The 27,355-nt window shown below is 36.6% G+C and overlaps 2 protein-coding genes across 10 annotated transcripts in view; both read right to left on the bottom strand.

The window, feature by feature from the left end:
* The window catches only part of fcho2 (FCH and mu domain containing endocytic adaptor 2), a 47,218-nt gene extending 29,092 nt beyond the window's left edge, over positions 1-18,126 (bottom strand). For all 8 annotated transcript variants that reach the window (XM_079814920.1, XM_079814924.1, XM_079814926.1 and 5 more), the window contains exons 1-7: positions 17,897-18,126; positions 8,887-8,978; positions 6,290-6,364; positions 5,343-5,484; positions 4,711-4,863; positions 4,492-4,596; positions 2,823-2,921 (exon numbers count right to left, since the gene is read on the bottom strand). In XM_079814920.1, the coding sequence (XP_079671046.1) occupies positions 2,823-2,921; positions 4,492-4,596; positions 4,711-4,863; positions 5,343-5,484; positions 6,290-6,364; positions 8,887-8,978; positions 17,897-17,929 (699 nt within the window). In that variant the 5' untranslated portion in view covers positions 17,930-18,126. The remainder of the gene's footprint in view (positions 1-2,822; positions 2,922-4,491; positions 4,597-4,710; positions 4,864-5,342; positions 5,485-6,289; positions 6,365-8,886; positions 8,979-17,896) is intronic.
* Positions 18,127-18,602: 476 nt separating this feature from the next.
* The window catches only part of tnpo1 (transportin 1), a 44,424-nt gene continuing 35,671 nt past the window's right edge, over positions 18,603-27,355 (bottom strand). For both annotated transcript variants that reach the window (XM_079814928.1, XM_079814929.1), the window contains 8 exons: positions 26,913-27,000; positions 26,695-26,793; positions 26,514-26,609; positions 24,092-24,167; positions 22,759-22,858; positions 22,597-22,671; positions 22,365-22,491; positions 18,603-21,287 (listed from right to left, as the gene is read on the bottom strand). In XM_079814928.1, the coding sequence (XP_079671054.1) occupies positions 22,384-22,491; positions 22,597-22,671; positions 22,759-22,858; positions 24,092-24,167; positions 26,514-26,609; positions 26,695-26,793; positions 26,913-27,000 (642 nt within the window). In that variant the 3' untranslated portion in view covers positions 18,603-21,287; positions 22,365-22,383. The remainder of the gene's footprint in view (positions 21,288-22,364; positions 22,492-22,596; positions 22,672-22,758; positions 22,859-24,091; positions 24,168-26,513; positions 26,610-26,694; positions 26,794-26,912; positions 27,001-27,355) is intronic.

Here is a 27,355-nt window from a genome sequence, read left to right as displayed (position 1 = left end):
TTCTAGATTAATTCGTTTTATGTTGATTTACCCTTGAAAGTGACATAACACATTTGGTAATATTTTCAATAATTAACAGTTAATCAAGTGTATCAGTTAATTAACATTAGATAAAATTATGTTCATATCCGTTCTTTAATCAAGATGAATAAATGCTGTCAAATATTGTTAATCTTTTATGTGATAATAGAATTTGTATTAAACAATGTTAAAAAAAATTAACCTTATTGTGACCAAATTTTTGTGTCTGAACAAAACAAAGACTCAAAAGGTTTCTTCCAGACTGTATGTTGTATGATTGTTCCTTGTCAAATGAAAAAGCCAAGAAAGACCAAAAGTGACAGGGACTTTAACAGTGATCTTTAACATCAGACTGTACGATAGCAAGACTTTCTTCAGGATTGGCATCATTTGCGTCTGAAGTCACTTGACCGGGCAAAATAGGTCATGGACTGCTTATTCTTCAGAGCGGACTCCATGTCATTTGATAGTATACTCATAACATGAAGTGAACGCTAAATAACAAGGTATATTTATGTTGCAAATCATACATACACGCTAGTACGAAAATTGTAAATGTGAACATCTCTGAACATAATATTGTCACGATATATATTTATTTAAACAGCAGCAGTGTATAAAACTGCAAAATCCTGTTCCCTAGACTCAGTCAAATAGTGGGCTCCTTGTCTTGACAGAAACAAGACATTGATAATTACTTAAATAAATATTTTTGGGCATTTATTTTAATAACAATGACAACAGAAGAGACAACATACTAATAATCTCCCATTAAAATACAATAACCAATCCCTGAAACACTGAACAAAGGGAGCCTAGAAACCAGTGTAATGAGATCCAGTAAGGCCTTATGATCATAAACTACATAATATGTATATGATATTTCTGTCGCTGGCCCACGACTGTGGAATAATCTGCCACTGAATGTTAGATCTTCCTTGACTTTAAATGTTTTTAAGGGTCGTTTAAGATCATATTTGTTTTCTCTGACATTTTAATATTTTTGGCTAGTATATGGATGTTTTATATTTTGTTTTGTTGTTTCTTTTTTTTTTTTTACCTCCATTGTAATGTACAGCACCTTGAAACTACAGTGTAGCCTGTGAGGTGCTATGATCAGAAACCTGGACACTAACTGCTTTCCCTCTGAGGCAGCACTTCATCACATTACCAGCACTAGAGCCGTATCCCATGAAAGCAAGATCAAGGTTAGGGAGGAGGATAAGATTGAGCTAGTGCACGCAATGAGGATGTGGCATTATTTCCCCAAGTGACCACTTTCACTGTCTTTGTTTTTATAGCCCTCAAGGGATGGTGACAAATGCAATATGTCTTCCACAAATCTCCACCACTGACTCAATGCTTTCTTTTTACAGCTGACATATTCCACAGATTTTCTAGTTCATGTCATAAACATACAGCACTTCATAAAAATGTTTGTCAATTTGATTTAGTATCTGTCTCCTTGCCTGTTTGTGAACGAGAGGATCTGATTGACAGCATGTGTAGTTGTGCATATATGTTTGTTTAAGGATGGGAGAAAGGAAAGTGAGGTCATGACTGTTATTCATGATGCTCACTGTGAAGTAGAATCACCTCACATAACACTTTGTAAGTGGTCTAGGTAATTTTTTTTCTTCTTCAATAAATACAAAAACAACCAGCTTTAAAAAAAGGGTTAATATATTTAACTAAAACTAAAACCGTAAAAAAAACACTTGCATTACTTGAAATAAAATAAACGTTCTTTATTTTTAGCTAATTGCCAAGGCATTATTTGCCATAATCATTATTTAATTTGATGTACTAAAATAACTAAAACTAAAATAAAATGAATTAAAAAAAACTTCATAGATATATTTAAAAGAAAACTAATAAAAATGACAAACAAAATTACTTTAAGGTCAAAATGAAAATGACAAGTATTTTAAAATATTAATAAAACTAATCTCAATTACACTCAAACACTACAAAATTCAGATAATATACAAACATATAAGAAGTGAGACCGATTTGAAACTGGGCCTTATCTCTTCTTTCAAAGACACATGACATTCCATTCTTTTGCTCTTTCCACATCTAGATCAGTGTTATATTAAGTTCTCGAAACTCATGTACAGATGAACAGTGACACCAACTGTATCATGAGAAAATTCTGCACTTGAAAGAGGATTTAACTCATATTTATGCACAAAGAAACAATATAATCATAATAGCCACGCAAAAAAATGGTGTGGTTAGGCGGAAGCCCAAACCAGAGCATGCAATAGTTCTGTGGTCAATAACCAGTAAAATGCCCACCAGAGATCTTTTTTCTGTGGGTGTGTGGAAATGAGATTGTGTGCATTCAGTATGGAAGTGCATTTCAATGAATAACAGGGTATGCATATGTTAAAAATCACTCTGAATCAGTGGCAATAGGATTGAGGATAGATAAGGAAAGACTGATCGGAGAGCCTCATATTATGAAGTGCATTTCTGCCTGTTTGACTTCTGCACCTCTATGGGTCTCTGACTCCCTCTACAGCTAACAGCCAGATCTCCAGTGTTCACACACCTTTTCGGCATTTCATTTTCATAATTCTTCCCAGTTGCTTCATTATTCATGATACTGGTTAAGAATTTGTAAAGACTATTTAAATGACTATATAAAAAAATGATACGCATTTTTGTAAATAAATTAAACTAACATTTCCTAGATTAAGAAAGTGTCTGGTGGCAATGTAAATGGAAAAGAGTTCAGGCAACATCTTGAAATAACATTGCCAGCAGTAATAATGTGTGCATGTTTGCCCGCTCACCTCTCCGATCTGTGTGTGGGTCTCTTCAACAGACTGAGAGTATGAATGGATAATCTCCTGCATACGCATGACATGTTCCTCTTCAATGCCCTGGAATTTCTGTAGACACACAACATCTTTAAATAACTTATCTTTCTGAAACAGCTTAAAAAGGTTGAGCCAGTCTCAAAATGTGAAGCTGAAAGCAGATGCTAGAAATGATACTTAACCAGACCAAAATATTTTCTATGAATAGCCTGTTTGGGTGGTCTGAATGGCTAAGAAGCGTGTAACACGCACAAACACAGTGAAAATGAATATGTATGCGTGTATGTGGGGGGTGTGTGTGTGTGTGTGTGTGTCAAGGATGGCTGCATGCCTGATTTGCTGTTTATGCTCCTCTCAGACTGACAGTAGGGTTTTAGAAGATTTAAGGGGAAGAGGAGAAAAAGACGAGGAAATGAGCGGAAACAAGATAATGACAGCATAAGTCAGAGCATGTGTGACCACAGGGAAAAAACGTGTTTGTGCATGTGTGTGCGGATCATGTAAGGAAACACCAATATAGAGCTTAAGCTTTGTATGTTTGAGGACTGTGGCTCTGATTTGGGAAATTAAGTGTGTATATGCGGGATGGGTGAGGGGCTGCTGCAGTTTTTTCTACACTACGCTACTGAATTTAAAGCAAAAGACATTATATTGTACCCAAGTGAGCTTGCAGTCTTCAGTATGATGAGATAAAAAAGATGATATGTACATAATATGTAACAGATAAAATAATACAAAGACAACAACTAAAATATTAAAATTTTAATTTGAGAAGAAAAAAAATATACAACTATAAATTATGTATATTAGTGGTGGGCATAGATTCATTTTTTTAATCTAGATTACTCTCACTGTAATCTTGGAATTAATCTAGATTAATTTAGATTAAAATGGCTCATTTGAATTCTGCCGAAGGCATTCAGAATATGTGTGCTCGTAAGTGATCGTTTGTCTTTTTGTAATTTGAATAATAAATAACTTCTGTCCCTTTAAGACCTGACACACGCATGGATCCCAAACACTGTTCCTGTGAGCTGGTTACGACTATGTTTACGTTAAAACTCACCAAGATGGGCATTGAGACATTTTTGAGTGTATTTGACCATTAATAAGCTGGAAAGCTCATTTTTGCACTTGTATGTCAGAGGCGGCTTTATTACGGTATGTGTGTGTGCGCTTCAGATGTAAGTGCAAAATCTGCGGGAATTAGTAGAATTAACGTTATGTGCAACCTCACGCGAAATTCAGACCGGTCACACAAATACCAACATGCTGTCATGAGGAAAAATCCAGCAGAACACCCGTTCGTCATGTTCAGAGGGTTAACTGGACTGAATGAGAGGAGGCGGGTGCGTGTCAACTCGAAAGTCATCATCGCTTGCGTAGTATAGACCCAGCTCCCAACCCAACTTTGAGAATAGATTAACGATGATATTTTTTTTATCGCCCGATAAGAGTCACGTTAACGCCAATAACGGCCCACCACTAGTATATATATATTATATATTTAGCTTTGATACACTAGACTGCTGGTATAAAAGTATGTGTGTTTGATTTTAATATTGTTCATTCAGGTCAAATGCATAAATGCTGCTCTAGTAACCCCAACAAACACATTCAAACACATTCCACACAATCTTACTTGTGCAGTTTCTGTCATTCTTTGCTCAAATTCTGTTTTCGCAGTGGCATACTTCTCCACATATGACTTGTAGGACTCAGTGGCTTTCTTGACTTTCAATCCAGCCTACAAACAAATAACACAAAACAGAAAAATGTACACATTTAGACAACTTCCAAACACCTTCCAGATTCCAAACTATTGGCTACCATTCATGTATGCACAAGTCTGTGTGTGTACCTTGTCCAGGTCTCTCTGCGTGGCCCCCTCTTTGCGCATACGTTCTTGCTCTAACATCTTGTTGATGTAGTTCTCTTTGTTCTTCTGTAAGGCCTGTGACACACTCTGGATGTTCTGCACAGCTTCTAGAGTCGACGCCACCTCCTCCTTTGTCTACAAGACAAACCAGAAAGAACTTCAGTTCTACAATGGACATAGCTATTTCCCCACCACGTTGGACAAAAAAAAAAAAAGATAATTATAATTATATCATAAATATTGTTTGACAAATAATTTCCATGGGAGGACAAGGATGACATCCACAAACATTTCAGAGATATGAAGTTAATAGTGGAACATACAGGAGACCATTATTATTTATTTATTATTATGTTATCATATCCCCATTTCATATGATACTCCTCGTCTATTTTTGAAATATGGATATGAGAGTGATATTCACCAGAAAAACTCTTTAAAGTTCCATAATACAGTGATTACATACCAGACCTCTGACCTTTTTTAAGGAATGACATGTATACCACAGACTCATTTAGCTGAGAAAATTGGGTTCATACTTTGCTATGCAGCATGTTATGCGCAAACCTGCATGGATATTAATCAAACACCAAAGATGACGGCAGCTCCCATACCTTCTTATGATTTTTGGCTTGTTCCTCCACATATTTCTGGACTTCCTTGATGAGCTCTTGCAGTTTGCGGACCAGCTCCATGTGACACGCTGCCAGTTTCTCCGTTGACTGTTTAAACACATCCCACACCGGCGCAAATGTCCTGTGGAACAAATGGCCATTTCATTTTCTTCTCAATGCATAATACTCAACACACTTCGTTCAAATAAAACATAAAAATGTGTTAAACATGATTTGTGATTTAACACCAAGGTGTGTTTATTCTCTCGATATCAGATTTATCCTCTGGTCCTGGTTGTTTTGAATGGAAACAGCTCTGTGCACGGTTTAATGACACTATAATGTCTGCACTGACAATATGATATGTGAGGGGGGTGTGAAAATCATGTTCAGTGAAATAAAGCACCGCAGGCCAGTGAAAAGCCAGCTTTCATTTCGCACAACTGCATCTAGCATATTTTGAGAATAGTTATTATACAAACTTTGGCTATTTCAGGACCATAATAGCAATAACAATGACTTAATTGCTTTCTTCCTGAAGATCTTTTTGAAGTAGCTTATGAAGTTTCGCTTGACTGCCAATATGTCTCCCATTAGCAGGGAAAGTACAGCAAGTTTGCCAGAATAAAGTTTATATAGAATAAAAATTCACAAATGTTCCAAGCAGGTAAGTGAACAGCTGTGGATATTAATTTTGTTTCCTTGCATGTAATGAGCTTGGGCTTTCATGAATAAAGCCTAAGAGACAGAGAAATGATATGGGTTTTCCAGCTCATTATAAATACATTATTAAAATGGTGTTCATAATGAACCCACTGGTCTTGTAAACCCTCAGGCACACGGACACACACACACACACACACACACACACACACACACACACACACACACACACACACACACACACACACACACACACACACACACACACACACGCGCGCGCTTACCCTAGCTGAGAGCAGTTGCTGGCAGTCTTGGCCAGTTTGGTCATTGATCTTGAATACACCTCCTCTATGGTGGCTCTGAGACAGGAGGGGAGAAAACCGTGTGTGAATAATCATTCAAATCCAAATAATGACAGGCTGTCTAATACTATTATTATTTATAAAGAAATCCTTTAAACAATACTTTTCAGTTTTCACTCTCACAAACATTTACACATACAATAGCTACCATAATTCATAATTAATTGTGCTTTGTTTAAAAAAAGCTATTTTAAAGAAAATGTAAGAGTTACTCAATGCTAAAAATAGGCAAACTAAGACCTCTGATTTTGTCCTGCCCGGCTTACCGGGATGTGATGACACAAAAGCAATTTAAATTTAAATTCATTATGCTCTTGTCAAGGACAAATGAAGAAAAGAAGTATTAAAAACATATATTGTTAACACACATATGTGTTAAAGTGTGATGCTTACATATACAATAACAGTCAAAGGTTTACACATTTAAATTAATGTCATGATCTTAACCTTTTGAAGCAAAAGCTTAAGCTTAAATGTTTGAAATTAGTCTTGTTGACAAACATAAATTGTGAATTAATTTGACTAAAACTAACTAAAAAGATGTTGTTTGAGAGAAGCCAAGAGTGTTTTGGTCACTACATAATTCCCATACTTTCATTTGTATCGTTTCATTTCATAGTTTGGATGTTTTAACTATTTTTCAAAAATCTGAAACAGTTACAAAAAACTTTGAAAACTTTGATTGGTAGTGTATCCTACAGACACCCGGCCAGAGGCTTTTGAAAATCTATGGCTATGCCGTGGTCTATTTTTTGTTGTGTCAAAACAAAAGAGAAATTTAGCAAACTAGTCTGGGTACTGTTTTACTCTTACAAAGACAATGTCACACTGTGTCCAGAAGGGGGAGACAAACACTCCATTTGTGGTGAAACCTCTCCCAATATCTATCAGCACCCTCACTCCCCTCCAAAAGAAAGCTCACAATACAATAGCCAAAAAGTAAATCAAGAATAAAAACTTCTTACAAGTACACAAATAAAACTTCCAAATGACCTCAAAGTGCACTGGTATTATGAATCCGCAAAATTCCTCTGTCAGTCATGAGCTCATGAAACCTCTGCACATTTTAAATCTATCAGAGTGTGAATTCTTTCCGTTAGTTTAACGCAGCTTTGACCGTTAAAGCAGGTGAGGCGTGTGACGGATCACGGCTGAGGCTTTTGGAGAACTTGCAGCATTCCTGAAAACCATTTGGAAGGTTTTGTGAGAAAAGTTTTAAAATAGTTTCCTCTTGAATAGCTTTACTCCCTTGACACATGTCTTGCTTGTGTAAGACGAGCAAGATTCCTAGCAGAGCTTCAACCCTTTCACAGGTGAACCATCTGACAAAACTGTGCATGTTTTTGGAACAAGATCTCAGAACGTATTAACAGCTATTCAGTACTGTATTCAATAAATTAAATGCATTAAATTATGCCTGTCCAAAATTTGTAGAGACAGTGTCATCAATATCTGGTATAAAATACACTAATCAGTATACTAAAGACAGAGGCGTTGGAAGAGCGTAAAGGGTCATTCACTCCAAGGACGATAACTAAAAAGATAACGATTAAGATATAGTTCTAAATATCGTTCTCAATGTTAAAGAATAGCAGAGTTCACGCCACAGATTTAACGATAACGATATTGAGACAATATCGTTGGAATCACTTTCAGAGCGATTTTTTCAGAATCCATCTTGCTGTAACAAATTAGAGCATTTAAAGCAGCAGACAAGCACACGCTTAGAATAAACAGAACGATATTGCCATTATCTTTATAGTCATCGTCCTTGGTGTGAACGGTCCTTTTTCAGAGTTACCAAAAATAAATGCATGACAGCTATAGACACTACAGCATATTTTAGTACAAAAGATACATGTCACATCTCCGATTGCTAATAAAAAACACTTTGCTTCTGGTTTCACTGTTAAGAATGATGAGCATTTCTAAATAATCAAATTTTTATCAGATTTTAAACCACATACAAATGTGATTTGGATCACGTTTGATGTGGTTTCTGCTGTTAAGTCTGCAAAATAAGGATGTTGGACAAAAAACAATCAAACACATGTGCAAATGTGAGTGTCAGACAATTTGAATGTAAAGATTCAGAACTAGTGGTCAAGAGATTTCATAACACTTCACATGCAGTGTTAATTTTAGTATTATTTATATGGTGTTATAGTATTTATTAATATTTTGAATTATTTTTTGTATTTTTTAGCTATTGTTTTTGCAATATTTCTATTTAGCTTTATTTTATTTTAGTTAGTTGTCATGGCAACATTTCTAATGTCTGTTTACATTTTTCTTTTAAGCTTAGGCTTTTCATCTAATTTTATATTTTATTTCAACTTTATATCAATGAACAAAAACTATTTTTAATAACAACTGCTAACCGAACAATTTTTAGAAAAGATGAATGTCTGTGTTATGACGGGTTGTAATGAATACAAGGTAACTTTAGACTCTGCGGTAACTCCCCTCATAAGCAATCGATCAAACAAACAAACATAAAAACAAACAAACAGTTTTACCTTTCTCTGATGAAGTCTGATAGCTCCTTGCTGGATATCTGGCCATGTTTCATGTTGTGGTACAGTACATCAAATCCATTGTTTTTATCGCCCTGCCAAAAAGAAAATGTAAATGAATTAAAAACAACATCACAACATCAATAGATAAACAAGCAATGTTAAGAAGCAGAGCCAAACTGCATGGCATCACTGATGCAGGCATTTGTTTACCACTTTAGGTTTCTCAACTATCATTGCTGTCATTGTCTGAATAGCATCTAGCTGACTTCTTAAAGCGGACTGGTCCACCATGTTCATCCGCAACATACTTTCAGTACCTTTGCCCGTTTGAGAGAAAGTCAGTGCTGTAAGGTTGATCTGAACCGAGCAAAGGGTTTCATAGTAACCATGGTTACAATGCTACAAGTGTACAATATCAGCGTTTTAAAAATGCAAGCGCTAAACTAATGCATAATTCAGATCTGAAGTGAAGTCTGATGCCTCCTCTAATTTTGTAAAGAAAGAAACACTCACATATACACACACATATACAGTAAGTATTAGTTTCTTTTTACTATAAGTTAAGGATAGATAGGGTGAATTCAGGGTGATATTTAACTAGAAATTTGGCTGGCCATACAAATGTAGACACCTGCTTTATGTACATGCCTTAGAAGAGAGATAGGCTTGAATGTTATCATTAATAATAATAAAGTTATGTTTGCTCAGCATACTTGCTCTAAGTCACTATTAAAGGTCCCATGGCATGAAATTTTCATTTTATGAGGTTTTTCAACATTAATATGAGTTCCCCTAGCCTGAATATTGTCCCCAAGTGGATAGAAATGTTGATCGGTGTAAACCCGAGTTCTGGCTGTCTTTCTCTGCCTTTGAGAAAATGACAGTCCAGACTAGCCAATCCTGAAGTCTCCTGGTTTGACGTCCAAGCAGGAGCGGTTCCCTCCCTTTCCTCCACCCAGAGAATCTGGCAGGCCCATGCAAGCGCTTGAGAGATCATTGCTTGTGAACGAGTGAATGCTGGCAGTTTCTCAGTGTTTGGCTGTAACAATGAAAACAGAAGTCTTTTTTCAGTTCCTTCTGATCTGTGATCAGTGATTTCTGATGTGTAGCTAATTATTTATTATTCGTGCACACACTGCGGCTTCTCTCTCTCCCAACAGAACGGTGTTTTCGTGTTTTCTATCTTGTGAGTCAGTGTTTTTGTACGTCCTCGTCGCGTCTATCTGTTCTAAAATGTGCATACAGTCGTTTCTGCTCAACATCAGCAGACTCACATCTTTAGAGATAAACCTCACACACGCCGAGGCTCGGGCTGCACTGGCCGGTCGGCCTCCAACATCCCCATCCCCAGTTCTGCATCTGGCCCACAGCGGAGGCACCAAACGCGGCGCGAGATTAAGCAAAAGGGGGGTAAGCGTGAGCATATCCGGGCTAGCCAGCTATTCCCCACAATAAACTGGATTACATTCGATTACTGCTGTTGTGTCTTTGTTTGCACTGTGTACTCAATGCTGACGCTTTACATATGATAGGAACATATTTAAAAATAATGCTATTATCAACACTTACTCGTAACTCGTTCATCTCGACAGCTGTAATGGTACTTTGCATGTGTTACAAAGTTGGTAATAATGATGAAGACGGACTCGGCGTGACTGGGACTCGTGTTTATTCAGAACTCTCAGATACAAACACAATAAACTCGCGCTGACTGACAGCGCTCTCACATCTCAGTAGTTACTATAAATAACTTTGTTAGCAATCGCTGAGCTCAGTCTCTGGTACATTAGTGATGTCCGGTTCGCGAACGATCTTTCTTTTGAACCTGTTCTTTTTAGTGAACCGAATCAGTTCACCAAATCGGACTGAATCGTTCTAAACGGTTCGCGTCTCCAGTCAGCGCTGATCCATAATTTACTAAAGTTACTAACTTTCTGACATGAGTGACAGCCCCTCCGACTATAAATAGACTAATAACCTGAAGTATATGCTGTAACTAAAACAGTTCACTGAACTGAGACATGCTGAGAGAACTGATGATAAGTGAACTCAGGTCCATCCGTCTCTCTGGCAGCAGCTCGTGCCTGCTCGTGCCTCGTTAAACCACGCCCCCTCCGCTCATATCAAATGCAAAGATGTCAGCCAATCACAACAGTGGGCGTTTTACTGAAGTCTCACAGCAGACACGCCTCTTGAAACAGGGCATTCAGCCACAAGGCAAATAGCAGTATAGAAAAAAATGCCTTTTATTTCTAAATTATGATATTTTATGATGTAAAAATCATACTAACAATATAAGTACACCTCAGGAAACATAAAATAATAGAAAAATGCCATGCCATGGGACCTTTAATTCATGTTATCTATTAACATACATAATCAATCATATGCTCTAATACATCTAATACATCAGATTAATGACCCGACCCAAAACAAGCTAAACTGTAAGCTATTTTATTAGCATTTCTCAAAAGCCAACTGTGAAAACACAGATATCTGGCACACCACAAGAGTTCAGCCAGTGATTCAAAGAGAAGCACAAGAAGGGGAAAAAACCCTATTGTAATTTAAAATAATATATATATAAATAAAATAAATATAATATTAATAAATATAATGTTTTCTACTTGAATATATTTTTATGTAATTTATTCCTGTGACGGCAAAGCTGCATTTTGAACATCATTACTCCGGTCTTCAGTGTCACATGATACTTCAAAAATCATTCTAATATGCTGATTTGGTGCTCAAGACACATTCATTATACATCATCAATGTTTCTGTGGAAACTTTTGTGGAAAGGATTCTTTGATGAATAGAAAGTTCAAAAGAACACAATTTATTTTTAAATAATCGTTAAATCGTTACAAATCATTTGTAGCATTTGATTACAAATATTCAGTCATATTAATTTCTAAAAAAAATCTTACTGAACCCCAACTTTTTAATGGTAATGTACCTCACGCCATTTTCATTTTAAAAGCAGCTTGGTGGAGTATTTCAGAGAAGAATCTAGAAAAGCATGTTGGATTGATATGATCACTACTAATTGTGCAAAAATACATCAACATGACTAATAAACAAAATAAACAGCTTTCCTCTCAGGTTTATACTGTGTGTAACTTCCACATCAGTTTTCGTGGACACAGCAAATATCATGCAGTGTGTGTTTCCTGTAGAGCACAAGACAACTGAGATCTGTGTGAGATTGTATGATTGTGTGTGTGTGTGTGTGTGTGTGTGTGTTGAAAGAACAGCAACAGGAAAGTCAAGCACTGCAGAAGTGACCAAGGCGAGGAATGCAGTGATAAAAAAAAAAAATAAAATAAAAAAAACAATAGGAAAATAACAACAAACTCAGGAAAATGCTTTGTTTGGGCATCTACTCCTTGCATGCCAGTTTGTTCTGTGATTGGTCCACACAGCCCACATGACTTTTTGTGCCCTTAGCAGCACATGATGTCCAGTCATAAATTGTCGTCACACAGAATTTTACTGTCACTTTGCTTTGTTCAGTTGCATCCTTTTCAACTGACTTTTATACTTAAAGGGATAGTTCACCCAAAAATGAAATTGTCATAATTTTACTCACCCTTAAGTTGTTCCAAACCTGTATGAGTTTCTTTGTTCTGCTGAACACAAAAGAAGATCTTTTGAAGAATGTTTGTAACCAAGCAGAGAGAGCAACCATTGACTACCATAGTAGGGAAAAAATACTATGGTATTTGTCAATGGTTGCTCTCTCTGCTTGGTTACAAACATTCTTCAAAAGATCTTCTTTTGTGTTCAGCAGAACAAAGAAACCATACAGGTTTGGAACAACTTAAAGGGTAACTAAACCCTAAACCAACTTTTTTTAGTTAATGATCTGTAATACTGGGGCTTTATTAATGCTGTTCATTGATTCGAGTAAATGTTTTGACATTTGAGTATAAAGTGTTTTAATTCTATAAAATATGGTGTAAAACCGCCAAAGTGCTGCCCTCCTAAGGTTGAACGGTGGCTACTGCAGTTGAATTTTCCTATTGGACGTTGTGGTACATCGTGACGTAGGATGGCACCTCCAACGGCTCACTATCCGCGCCCCTGGCACGAGCTCACCACGCCCTCAGAAATGTTTCCCCCAATCACACGATGAGAACGGCTTCACTCCAGTATGAACTGTCATGTTACATGAAGTAAACATTATGAATGAAACTGACTTGACACTTGCTTTAACATTGTATTGAAGAAAATACGGTTAAATAATGCAGTTGTCAGTACACGTCAGGCTTTTCTTGCGATATTATTGCCGCCCGTCATGTGTACAGATAATTTTCATACATGAGACGCGCTTTCAAACCCTGACACGCAAGTGGTTGCCACGGAAGCAGATAGATTAGGTCAGTTCTCTTGCACGGCTGCTTCACTAGCATCGTCGGCATCGGGAGTTAACGCAGTTTGAGCTGCGGCTCGCATTGATAAGGTTCCGGGTTTGTGTCTGTTACAGACAATCCACCCTCCTCCACTTCAGGTGAAGGTAGGAGAAATGACGGCTCTGTTGCAAAGCTGGCGTCACTCCAGTCATTCTCCATCTTTCAATCAATTCATTTTTTGAAAATTGCAAGTGGGTGGAGTTAAGCTATGTGAGTAAATTATGACAACACCCTCAAGCCATCCTAGGTGTATAAAAGTAATCCACACAGCTCCGGGAGTTAATAAAGGCCTTCTGAAGCGAATCGATGGCTTCAACTTTTGTGCTGCCATTCACTGCCATTATAATGCTTGGATTAGCCAGGAGATTCTTAATATAACTCTGATTGTATTCATCTGAAAGAAGAATGTCATATACTAGGGTGACCAAACGTCCTGTTTTCTAGTCCTGTCCTGGCCCTAATATAACAATTTTCTATCCATACAGAGGGGGTATACTTTAAATGTATTAAAATTAATAAGGAATCTTTGAGTAAACTTCGAGTATCATTTGAGTATCTCCTTAGTTGCCAGGCTGAGTGTCCTGGTTTTCGGTAATCAAAATATGGTCAACCTATCATATACACCTTGAATGGGGTGATTAAATTATAGGATAATTTTCCTTTTTGGGTGAACAATCCCTTTAAGCAACGGTTACACTTGTGATGTGAAATATAACAGTGTGAAACAATGGTGTGCCAGAATGTTACAGTGAGATTTAGCAATAGACAAGCAATCATAAACTGCTTCAAAGTCACAGAAAATGAAATGCTGTGTTTAGTTTCTATTAATCAAGTAGAAAAATCAATAATTATCATAATTATCACATTTACTTTCTGAAAACCACACCTCACAGTAGTCCACAATGGTATTGCAAAAACTATGCCAAATATCTGGGACCTGCTATAAATCATTGACGTTAGAAAAAGAGAAGTTCAGAGAAGTTCGATAAACACCAGACATACAGTGGATGAGGAAAAAATATGCAGGTGGAAGTTGATAAATTGAGCATTGGAAAATACTTGCTGACTCTAATGTTGTGTGTTGTGCCTTTGTGTATGTTTGTGTTTCTGTGAGGGTGTTTAAACCACAATCTGGCTCAGGTCAAACCAAACAGAATTCCTATTTAAAGCCAAAACACACAAAAGAAGACATGCAGGTACAAATGTGTGTGTGCTTGGATTGAATACTTGGTGCTTGGTCTTGCATTCACTTTTTTTTTTTTTTAAGCAAATTTAGCAAATGCAAAAAACAAAATACTCAATTCTTTCCACCCACCGCAAATTTAGACACCATCTCATGCTTTACCCTTACAATATACTCTACATACTAGCTTTAAAATGCAGCTTTTAAAGTAATGTATGAGATAACACACACTGGGAAAAGTTAACTGCCTGGTTTAATGCTTGGTTTAGTCCACAGCCATCTGCTCAACCGAACCCATGAAGGCTTTAATAAACATTACAAAGCATGCTAAAATTGGCATAGCTGACACTGTCTGGCTTCTCGTTTGAATCAGTTCAACAGAACACAGAGATTTGAATTGCGATTACATATTAGTATGCATTACGTGCATCTTGAGTGATGAAGACTAGGAAATAAAACCACACTCACAGCACCAAAGACTGACTTTTTCCTAACAGAGACCCAAATAATTGTTATTATTTACATATTTAATATTATAATATATTAGAAATTATATGACCTTTAAAATTATCTTTATATGAAATTGTCTAATATAATAATAAATATCTTTTTCACAAGCATTTGGAACAAAAACTACACCTGTTGTACATGCAAGATTACTCGGATCACTCTGCAGCAACATCACAAATCAAATCAGTAGGCTAAAAGGCTGTTTATAACCTAAATGCAGACATAACTTCAGTGAAAACACCTACAAAAACTTACAGTAGCTCACTTACTGAAAATCACACTGCCCATCTGAGAGCAAATACTGTATGGTAAATCATCAACAATGAGCAGAGCAAAATATCTAGATGTCAACAGTGTCAAAGTTTAGCTGGATCCCTTTCATCACCACAGCTTTGAGTCCCTCACATGACCTTCTGACCTCCCCGTTTAAGCGGGGTGATCTGCATTTGTGCTCGGGACATCTGTCCTACAGACGCACAGCATTGTGGATCACTGGACACGTAAAGCATCAAAATGCATTAAAAAAACAAAGATCTCTAATGGCTCATTTTCAGACACTTTTTTTTAAAGGGAGCATATTAAAATGTATTTTCTATCAACAATAAATAATATTGCACCCACCCTATTATTGATGCGTTTCAATGGCCTGTCCTGCAATAAGCCACAACATAAAAAGCTTTAGCATTCTACAGTTTAAGTCAGTGTTTCCCAACCTTTTTTCAGTCATGGCACCCTTTGGAAATTTTCTAAATTTTGTGGCACCCTTTGTATAACACTGTATAACAAATTGCTTGTGGATAAAAGCGTCTGCTAAACGAATGAATGTAAGTGTAATCGGAAAATGGCATTTTCTGTTATGACGTTTTTGACTCTACAAATGACGAACATAACCATATACAAAATAATGAGTTCTCATGAAGACCTAAAAGACTAAAACTAAAAGGTGATTTCTGCAGTATGACTCAACCAGATACATTTCCGTAAACAGGTGTCTTCTGACTGTAACAAGTCTGAACAATCACCAACAAAACCAACAGAGGATATCAGCAAAGGTCGAAAGCTCACTAACAAAATATCACACGGTGATCTTCAGCATGAGAGGAAATCTGTGGTTGCATGTATTTGTCTGTAGGAAACGAGACTAAAAGGGTTTCCTTCACACAACCCTTTGTTGTGGGTGGTTTAGGGTAAGTTGTCACAACTGTGGGCGGCAGACGCTGGAGGGCAAAGAAGATTGATTTCAAGAGATGATGATGATGATGATATCATGGCAGATAAATATCAAGACTATTTTGACAGTCTTCCTCTTCCCTGCATACATTTTTTGAGCTTGACAGCTTCAATGAAGGAGTGTGGCTCTCTGTGTGTGTGTGAGGTATATGCGTGTATGTCTGTGCCCTGCATTACAAGCACACAGCTGATCATTTCACTGAGGCCTCAACACAAAGGCCTGATTGAGAACAAGAATCCACAGCTCTGCAAAGCCTCATCTCTCTTCATCTCCTCCCATCTCCTATTTTGACAGTCACGGCTTAAAACTGCACTTTCTCACCCTACGCAGCTCAACACTTCTGGTAGTCAGATGCTGTTTAATGGTTAAACCATGATCATATACAGCACATGACAAAAGAGGAATCTTCTGGGATGCTCACATACTGTATTAGGTTTTATCCGTTCTGTCAATTAGGTAATAATTTACTTTAATCAGAACAAAAACCCTCAACTTTTATTGTAAAATATGGAAAAGGTTGTTTTAAAAAAATGAATAGATTCTTAATGTCTGTGGTATGTGAGAGATGATGACGATAGACTGTGCGTGATCAAACCTGAACACACACCTTCATTCTACTTTTATTATTCTAAATCATTTCTTCCGTGGCACACTAAAGGAAATGTTCTACTTTTATTAATAGAAAAAGATGCAATGAAAGTGAATAGAATGAGGCTGTCAGTCCTTAAACGGAAAGTTGACCCAAACGTGAAAATTCTGTCATCATTTACTCACCCTCATCTTGTTCCAAAACCTGTCTGACTAATGCAACGCAAACTTAGATGTTAGGCAGATAGTTCAAACAAAAAAACTCATTGTCATTTACTCACCCTCATGTCATTCCAAACATTCTGCAGAATACATATTTTGAAGAATGTTTTGGTGAACATGTACTTACACTGTAGGGCACAAAATACCTTATTTTATGTTCCACAGCAGAAAGAGAGCCATACAGGTTTGGAACAAGATGAAAGTGGGTTAATGGCAGAATGTTTATTTTTGGTCAAACTATAGCTTCAACAGTCAGTCAGCCTAAATTCACTTTAACTGTGTCCCTTTAAGTCTGATAAGGTGGCATATTTTGATGAGGTTAAACTTGATAGTAAACCGATAACCACGAATAGAGACGGTACTAATTATAACATGGTTCACATATGAATAAATTATATAACTCTACAGTCACAAAACTTTATTAAACATTCTGGTCTCCGGTCTAATTTCATTACGGAAGAACTAGAGCAGGACAGCACTGTGATTGACAGCCGTAACGTTCAATGGTGTTGCAGAATAGGATCCTTAACATTCCAAGACGCTGCCGACAGCCAATCAGAATGAACGGAGGTGGAACGTAGTTGGCTGTCTGTCAGATGGATGTAATGAGGCCCAATCCCCGGTCTAGCTGGACGGCATTCTCCGAGAAAAGTGAGGGGGCAACAGGCCAGTATGCTCTCGTGCTTGCCTCGAACATGTTTCACCGGCATTATACCAACAATGGCCGGTGTGAATCAAAACACGAAGAACAGCCCCAGAAATCAAGCATATCATACCACTTTAAAGAATGACAGACGAGCAGCGCTAAAGAGTTGTCTTTAACCCGCAAAGCCAAATAAGAGCACTACATAAACAACCTACCCAGAAATTTTCCAGGAAATAGGGCGTTATCATCTTGCTGTCCTCCCGTCTTCACAGCGGCGCTTTTATTAATTTGAATTGCCTCAGTTGGCTCAGTTAAATCCACCGTCCTCCCCCCGATGTTGTTGTGTCTGGTGGTTTTTCCTCTTTTTTCCTGCTCTTCTGCTGGGTTTTCCTCCTTGCTCTGAACACGACTCCACCTCCTCACTTGCGTTTCACCCCTCCACTTCAGTATTTCATTGAGATAATTATTATAAAGAAACAGCGACGCCGGTGGCGGTTTAAAGAATTGCATTCCCATGATGCAATCGTGTTGTTTACATGTCCCACTGTAAAACTCAAATCCTTAGTGTGTAGACACTCTTTACTGGCATACTATATGAGATTATACTATGAATTGTGGTAATAATATATTAGAGATGTTACTGAAAGGCCACAATATAATAATGTACTGATCTTGTACACTAAGTAGGCTATCACATCATGTATAATTGAATGTAGCTAGCAGGTATATCGCTTGGCATTAAATATAATCCTAACGGATAATTTAAAAATGCTGAAATTACTGTGTACTTAAATACGTAAAAAGAAAAAGGCCAGAACATACACAAAAAAGTAATTGAATCAGTGTCTGCATTTCCAAACTTGTCAATATACCTTTATATTTAATACCCTTAAAATTCATTGGACGAATAATGTAATCAGTGATTTTTGAAAAGGGTTTATTCTTATCAATGTACAGATCCAAGCAGTGAAACAAACTCACGTCCATAACAATGTCATACAAATATCATTACAAAATTTCTACAGTACAATATATATTCTTTGCATGATCCAAAATATTTGGTGGCCCCTAAAAATGATTACTTTCTATATTTTAATCTTTCTTCAAAATCCGATTATAAAATAAAAGTCAAAAATCACTATAAATGAAATTGCTCTCGGACCAGAAAAAGGGAGCTTTTGAGCAAAGGTTTCCTTCATTATTACATTTTCCACACATATAACTATATACAGCAGTTGGTGCAGTCTAGGGTGGGGACACAACATTTCGATTTTTACACTTTGTACCTTTTGTACACAAAAAGAAAAGGAGAGAAAATGTAAAACTATTAGATTCATCACTGTGCAATCTCCAAGTCTCATGGCTGTATATATACCCCCGCCCCCCCAATAACTCAAGTTTAACTTCAAGGCGTTACAGTATATACTGCATTTATATTTCATAAATAACAAATGTTCACATACATAAGGGCCAGCTTCTTCAGTAGTATCCCCACAAGAAGCAATACAAGTGTCTACTAACTGATCTAATATCTCCTCTAATAAAAAAAAAAATGGTTTACATTCCTTTACGAGGAGATAGTGACGAAAATATGCCAGTTAGAAAGGATATTCACCAGCAGCAGAATGGATTAGAGTGAATTGCTCTATTATTATTATTATTATTATTATTAGTAGTAGTAGTATGAAACATGGGAGACTGAACAGCAGAGAAAGGCATACATTAAAAAAAATACAAACAGCAAAAAAAATTTAAGTAAACATACCTCCTGAGGTCTCTACAACATAAAATATTCAAGTAGAATTACAACACATAGCAGCATTCATAAGTGTAAGACAACACACTTAACATTCATAATCAGCCTGTATCTTGTTTCTTTGTTTGTTCTTTTCCTATTTTTTTTAGTTAGAAGAACTTCAACCTCTCTATTCGGTTGTAAAACAGCTGGAATGTGACAGACAAACTGAAGAAAATAAAAACACTTTGCTGAAATACACCAGCACAACACAGACTCGGAAACACCTGACAGTATCCCATGGTGTTCAGATTGAAAAATTGTAAAACATTTCCTTAAAAAGTCTGACCTATTAGCTGGTTCCGTTTGAATCCAGATCTTAAATTATACCTGAAAGAACCATTTCACGGGCCTCCAGATGAGTATGAACATCAGTCTTGTCTGTCTGAGACTAAAGTGGCAGCAACTTTTAAGCACAAAGTTCTTAATACAGAAATCCTCACACTCTGGGATACATTCAGACATTTTAAGGCTTGCTACTATTCACATGAGGGACACAAATACTGCCTCCACAAGCACTGTACTGTCCAGGATTACTCACAACACAATGTGGGACGTTTTTTAAACTTCATGCACGAGGTAACGAAACCAAATAAAAGTCACAAAAGCAATACGTGGATGGAAAACACGTCACCTATTGCGTATGTGTGGAAAAAACACATTATTAAAACTAGTCTGTATGGGGGGCTAGAAAAACAGATTGCTCATTTGGGCCACCAACATGCACAAATCAAACAACTAAACATCCAGATTAACCCGATCAGTCAAAACAGATATTACAAGCATCTTCAAAATCATGCTCTGAGCAAACTAAGCAAAAAGAAATTACGGATGTCTCAAATGAAAAAAATTGTGTTTAGGGTTCACTAGTTTGGATCCATGTCAAGACTCTGGAATATTAAAGCCTCGCACAGAGTGATAAATCAGATGTTTGAACTGTTCAAACATCTTCACTGTGCTAATATGGAGTCTTCCCTCTCACTTTGCGCATGCGAACGTAATTTACCAAGACAAATTTAGAAAATAATAAATAAAGTTATGCAGTCATTCTGATTTTATTCCTTTATCTTCGCATCACTGCCGGTCTAAAAATGTTCAAAGACGAAAACATTTTCACCATCAATGATATGAGAGGACTTACATTTCTAGTAACATTGTGTTACTTTTCAGACGGAGCGTCTAAAATATGGTATGTTTTTAGCATTTACCGTCTTTAAATGTTTACCGTCTACTACTGTGCATAGCTGGTACACAAAATACGGTCTGCACACTTTCATGCAGTCGAGCTATACCCTACAACACCCCATGCATAGGGACTTATGCTTAGCGTCCAGTTGAGATTTACATCACACCCACCCCTCTAACTGATACAGTCCAGAAAATAAACAAAACCTGTTTTTTTTTTTAAGCTTTCAGAGCTTGTCTCCAGGCACTTTCCTATGTCAGGAGTGCAACAATACAGAGTTTACACAAATCTTCGTGTCATTGATTTTTTGTTGGTTTGTTGTTTTTTTACCCCTGGATGTCCCGTTACATTAAGTGCCCTGTTGAATGAACGCTAACAACGTATTTTGTTTTCACCCTCATGGTTGATTGTTATGTCAAGATGAAAAAGCTTTCCTCCCTATTTTGGTTTGGCTTGGCGAGGTGTCGTCGACTAGTGCCTTAGCTAACACTTCCCTCCCACCCCATCTACAGGGGTCCAGTGGGCCGTATGGCTCCCTCCCCTGCTAGACCACCCTTCCCCCCAGGTAAAGGGCAACATATGCCCTGGGTATCAGAGGTTCCCATCCTCTCCCATAGTGAATAAGCTGAAGAACAAGAGAGAAAGAGAGAAAATTAGATTCATGTCACATGTACAGTATCATTAGGAAGTAGATATCGGTAACACTTTACACTAACGATTAATAATTAAAGTTTCATTGGTAATGGTAGGTCTACTGTTCATTGGGAGAAAATCTGTAGAATGGACTTAAATTTGATCAAATTTGAGCCACCTTATTGGAAGATTAATATAGTTTCACAAAATATTTAATAAATGAACATGCATGGCTTTGAATGTGCATAATTTAATAATTAATATTTAAAAATAAATAATTAGTAATTCTGCAAAAATCTGCACAATGTATACTCTACTGGTCAAAAGTTGGGTGTCTATTGGGTGTCTTTTTTTAAAAGAAATGAATACTTATTCAGCAATGATGCATTAAATTGATCAAGTCACAGTAAAGACACCTATAATGTTACAAAATTATTTATACATTGATAATAATAAGCATGTATATTAAGCACCAAATCAGCATATTAGAATGATTTCTGAAGGATCATGTGACACTGAAGACAGAATAATGATGCTGAAAATCCAGTTTTGCCGTTACAGCTATTATATTTTAAAATATATTGAAAAAGAAAACATTTATTTTACATTTCAAGGATATTTCACAACATTACTGTATTTTTGATCAAATAAATGCAGCCTTGGTAAGAACATTTAAAAATATGTGTATGTGTGTGTATGTAATTATATATATTTATTTATTACATACATCCATTTCTTTTACATACATACTTTTTCTTTTTCAATATATTTCAAAATATAATTGCTGTAAAGGCAAAGCTGAATTTTCAGTCATTATTCATTATTCATTATTCATTATTCATAATATCATTATTCAGTCTTCAGTGTCACATGATCCTTCAGAACTCATTCTAATATGGTGATTAGGTGCTTAATATACATTGCTTATTATTATTATCAATGTATAAATAATTTTGTAACATTATAGTTGTCGTTACTGTGACGTATATATGCTGTATAGCCTTATAAAGAAGCTTTGACACAGTCATCTAATAGAGTGCCTTGATTAGAAGATCTCATGGAAATGTACCTCTTCAATCAGGTAACATCTACACCCCATAGAAGGCTGCAAGTCTCTCTTTGAGTGGAAGGGGAAACTGGTCAGAAAAGCGTCTCCAATTCTCGTCTCCAACCTGGTTCTTAAATCCATGCAAGATCTAACAGGAAACACACACTTAAGTATGAAGCATGCATCCACAATCATCTCGAAGGTTTTTTCCCCAACTCACAGACTCATATGAAATATTTACACAGCGCTCTACCTTATAGAACATTTCTCGAAGATCGTCTTTTGGGTTCATCCAGGATGCTACAGCATCACAGAAAAATATAAAATCCTGAAGAGGGATGTAAAGAAAACAAAGAGGATGATTTTCGAATGTCAGAGCACTCAGAGTGACACCACTGAGAATATCGTGTCGTACCTGCACCACACCACCAGGGTTGACCGTGATCATGGTGCAGATTCCTCTGAACGCAGAGTCTTTTTCTTCATTGTCTCTTATATTGCGAAGAGAGGTGCACCTAGTGAAGGGAAGAACCAGTTTTCAAATAACAAGCCTGTGCGGTTAGTTTGCTTGTGGACTAACATATAATCAACACAATATCATGACTATCACCTCAGAGCACCTTGGGACGAGTAAACGTCTTAAATCACAGAGATTGGTCAATAGAGAAACCAAAATTTGTATCTTCTTTGTAATGAAAACATTCTCTTGTTGAATCCGAAAAGTAGCTTTTGGGTTTACCTGAAGAGTTCAGCTTGTTGAAATATTTCCTGACAATCCCACAATAATTTTCACAGAAAATTTTAATCATAATTTTTTATCATTAATATTACTGGTTGTTAATCATGTACATCTACCTTCTTTAGTAATTATGTTAATGTTTATAAAGATCTTCAGCTGCTTTTGCGGTAAAACAACCAACTTCTTTAAAAGAACAAATACAATGTTTACAACAAATACAATGTCTATATAGCACCATGTATTCTGTAAGCTGCTAGTTTATAGAGTTAAACTAGTGCAAATTTTGGGGCAGGCATTCCGGGATAGAATCATGCAGCTAAAAGACTCCACATTTAATGGGGAGGAAAAATGCTTTCTAAAGAAGCTTTTCCATTTCTCTTCTTTTTATCCATAGATAGCTAGCGCTTTTGTTTCCTGAAACCAGCAAGCATTTGATATTACCCCATGCACTCAATTAGTAGTTAGATAGCGACAATAAAAGACGAAAACAGAAGTGAAAACTGAAATAAATCAATTGAGAATACATGAAGGTGCTACTGAGGCAAAACAACAAGACCTAGAGGGACAGGGTTAGTCACATGGTTGGCAATGATTTAGACTGAATCATACAGAACAGAGAGAAAGGTAGAGAGAAAGAGAGGGATGCCTTCTCTCGAATGTTTTGAATAGGCCTCCTGCTGTGTCTTCTTGCGTGGCTTTTTTTTTTTCACAAGAAGATATAAATATTATGCTGGCGAAATTGTATGCTTTGTTTATACAATTCTGGATGTTTCTATACTAGCGCATGGCATGAAGAAAAGCAGGAGCCTTTTCAAGAACACTGGGACAAGGTTTGGAGAGAGAGAGAGAGAGAGAGAGAGAGAGAGAGAGAGAGAGAGAGAGAGAGAGAGAGAGAGAGAGAGAGAGAGAGAGAGAGAGAGAGAGAGAGAGAGAGAAAATAGACAGAAAGAAAGAAAGAAAATAGACAGAAAGAGGAAATGAATGAAATAAAAGATTGAATAATACACACCAGGGTCTTATAAACTGCTGTAGCATGGGTGCCACCTCTTGAGGACAAACGTAACCAAGACGACCAATTGTTATTGCTAAGGTAACGCAATCACGGTTATACAGCACCAAACGCCAACCAAGACATGAGCGAATGAGGGGGGAGGAGAAAACAAAAAGAAACAAACAAACAAACAAACAAACAGACAACTCAGAAACAGAACTCAACAGAATCTGTGTATGAGAATAAACACAAGATTTCACTAGTGCTCTTCACAGCCCCAGACTACAGGGTCAAATGTAAAATATGACACTAAAAAAACATAGATCTCGTTTAAGGGAGGAGTCTTAGAAAACACAGCTTTTTTACAGCTCAGAGAAACTTTCAGTGTCCGCCAAATTTGTGTTACGTCTCTACATCACCATCATGATTGCATGTTCTTTTTCCCCAAAATCCCTGTTTTAAAGATGAAGACTACAGAAAACAATCTTGTTTTATAAGATTTTCTCCCTTAAACTCACAAAAATTTATTCAGTAGAACAGAAAAGTCTTGTCTTTCTTTCTGTCTCTTTTGTTTCTTTAAGAAATGCATATTACGCCAAGCGAACTACATGGAGAAGACTAGATTCCACCAGGATCTTAAGAGGCACAGAGGAGGGAGACCTAAGTTTAAGAGACACAAAACTATGCAACATTCTCATTAAAGACAGGCATTTATGAACAGTCCAATGAGACATGCAGAAAGCAGATGATTGGCTCATTAGAGAACGCAGTTCAGTGCAGGATGGGCTGATTCAAAGGATCTGGAACACAGTTAAGCACTGTCCACCATTATTATATTAATTCGTAGAAAAATACTGTAGATGATCAAATACTCACAAATTATACAGACTCAACATCATAACATTAATGATATAAAACCTGTACCTTAAAGAAGAGATACTACAGTTCAAAAGTTCGGGGTTCGGAAGATTTTTCAATGTTTTTGAAAGAAGTCTCTTATGCTCACCAAGGCTGCCTTTATTTGATCAAAAATACAGTCAAAACTATAATATTGTGACATATTCCAATTCAATTAAATAAATAAATTAAATAAATATTTAATATATTTTAAAGTGTTTTTTTTCCCTGTGATGGCTAAGCTGAATTTTCAGCAGCCATTACTGCAGTCTCCAGTGTCACATGATCCTTCAGAAATCACTCTTTTTATCAATTTCTTATCATTATCAATGTTGAAAATGGTTGTGCAGTTTAGTATTTTTGTAGAAACAAAATTTGTAATTCGTTTTTTCAGAATTCTTTGTATAGAATGTTAATTTCTATTTTAAATAGATTTTTTTGTAACAATGCAAACGCCTTTGCTGTCACTTTTAAACAAATGAATGCACCCGTGCTAAATAAATGTATTTATTTATTCATCTTACTGACCCCAAACTTTTGAACGGTAGTGTGTTAATAGACTCACATTTAAAACTGACTTATAAAAATGGTCAGTGTGCATTTGCCTATGCCACATGCTTACTTTTAATTTTTTAAAGGGACCTAAGTCTTTGTGACATTAATAATTAAGACATCAGCAATCCTGCATCAAACATTAGCCGTCCTTGACTAAACAACATTCAACATCTATTGGCAGATATGCATTCACATTGAAAAAGAAAAGTAACTAAAACAACAGAAATAAATCGACAAACAGGAACACATCTACAAGTACCCTTGTTTCAGTGGGAGTATGTTAGGAGCATTACACTTCACCCTCATTTAAAAAAAGGCATCAATGTCGGCGGCCATTTACGGCTCAGACTAGAGCTTCAATTTGAGCAGTCCAATTAGAGTGGAGTGTAACTGAGAAATATTTTGCGAGGTACAGGTGCTATACATTCATCTAAACACTACAAAACAGATTTAGTTTGAGTTTAGATGTTTTCTCTGAATTAAAAGGGGAGGGGGGGACTATTTAAGGTTCAAATTTTAGTAAAAAAAAAACATTCAAATCAAAGAAAGCAGGTACTTAATACTCCTTTCATGGCTGTTTTACATTTATCATTGTTTGTAATATCTCACTGACTGATGCTTATAACTTAATTACGGAGATCTTAACTCTACTTGGAATTCACGTTTTATTAATCCACTTCAGTAAATACCACGGCTGGACTGTTACAAGGTCTGTTATATTCATTTCTGAAGACAGGATATGCTGAGGGAACTGACTTTGTATATAGAAAAAAATGAGAAATGAAAATGAAAATTTCTTATTCATTACCCATTTAGTTAGTTGATATTCACTCTTAAAACCTTTATCAAACCTTGTAAGGCCCAATTCCTGGAGTTTGTATGGAGATTAATAAGCACTGCAGAATGGGGACTGGGAGAGTTTGGGAAAGGAAGAAGGCGGAAACCTCTTGTGAGGGGTCAGCCTGGTCTAGCACCCCTCATATGGTACCTGTATTCTCCAGCAGAGTCTTGGGTGTGTTGGGTCTGTTTATGATCTCCACAAGCTGCTGTAAAACCATCTGGACATACGGCTGCATCTCAGAACCTGAGCAGAGAGATAAATAGCATGTTAACCTAGAAGGTATAATGAAATCAGTGAAACAAACTGATGATGATGATGAAACCCTCACCCATTTGAATCGATATCTCTCCAATGGCCCAGGTTGCATTGTTGCAGACTGATATCAATTCTGGATTCAGGTTTGTGCCTAAGATAGGCATGAAGTTAGCTAGAAAGGAGAGATACAAACAAACAATCAAACAAAGAAAAATGTAAATTCCTGAAGAAGGTAAACCGAGATGGACGAAATTGAGAAATATGAAAAAGAGAATATGTGCAACCACATACCGATGCAAGGTTTGACATGCTGGAAACAGGCTTTAGTCAAATCTCCCAACAGGGCAAAAGAACTCTGTCGAACCTCTGGCATTTTATCCTAAGAAAATACAACAATCAAAAGTCAAATATCAAAATCTAATTTTGGCATTAGAAGTCTAAAACTGTTTTTGCCAGTATGTTTTCTATAGTTTTCTATAGTTTAGACAGGGACTGGGGGCATTGTTGAATTACATTTCTGCTTGTCCACGAATAGATTGTCTGTGCAGTTCATATTATTTTCATCTTTTGCAATGCATCTGCAGCAGGCAAATATAAGTGGCGTTCTGTGCAAGTAAAGATTAGATGTTAAATCTAGAAGCATAAATACTTTGTACAGAAGTTGTTTTCTTCTCCTCCTCAGTCGTTACCTAGATAAAGTTTCAAACAGCTGCTGCTAACTCACTGTGGCGTTC

Source organism: Gobio gobio, assembly GCF_949357685.1.
Source record: "Gobio gobio genome assembly, chromosome: 4".
NCBI classification, from domain to species: domain Eukaryota; kingdom Metazoa; phylum Chordata; class Actinopteri; order Cypriniformes; family Gobionidae; genus Gobio; species Gobio gobio.
This window is presented reverse-complemented; position numbering and strand designations above follow the sequence as displayed.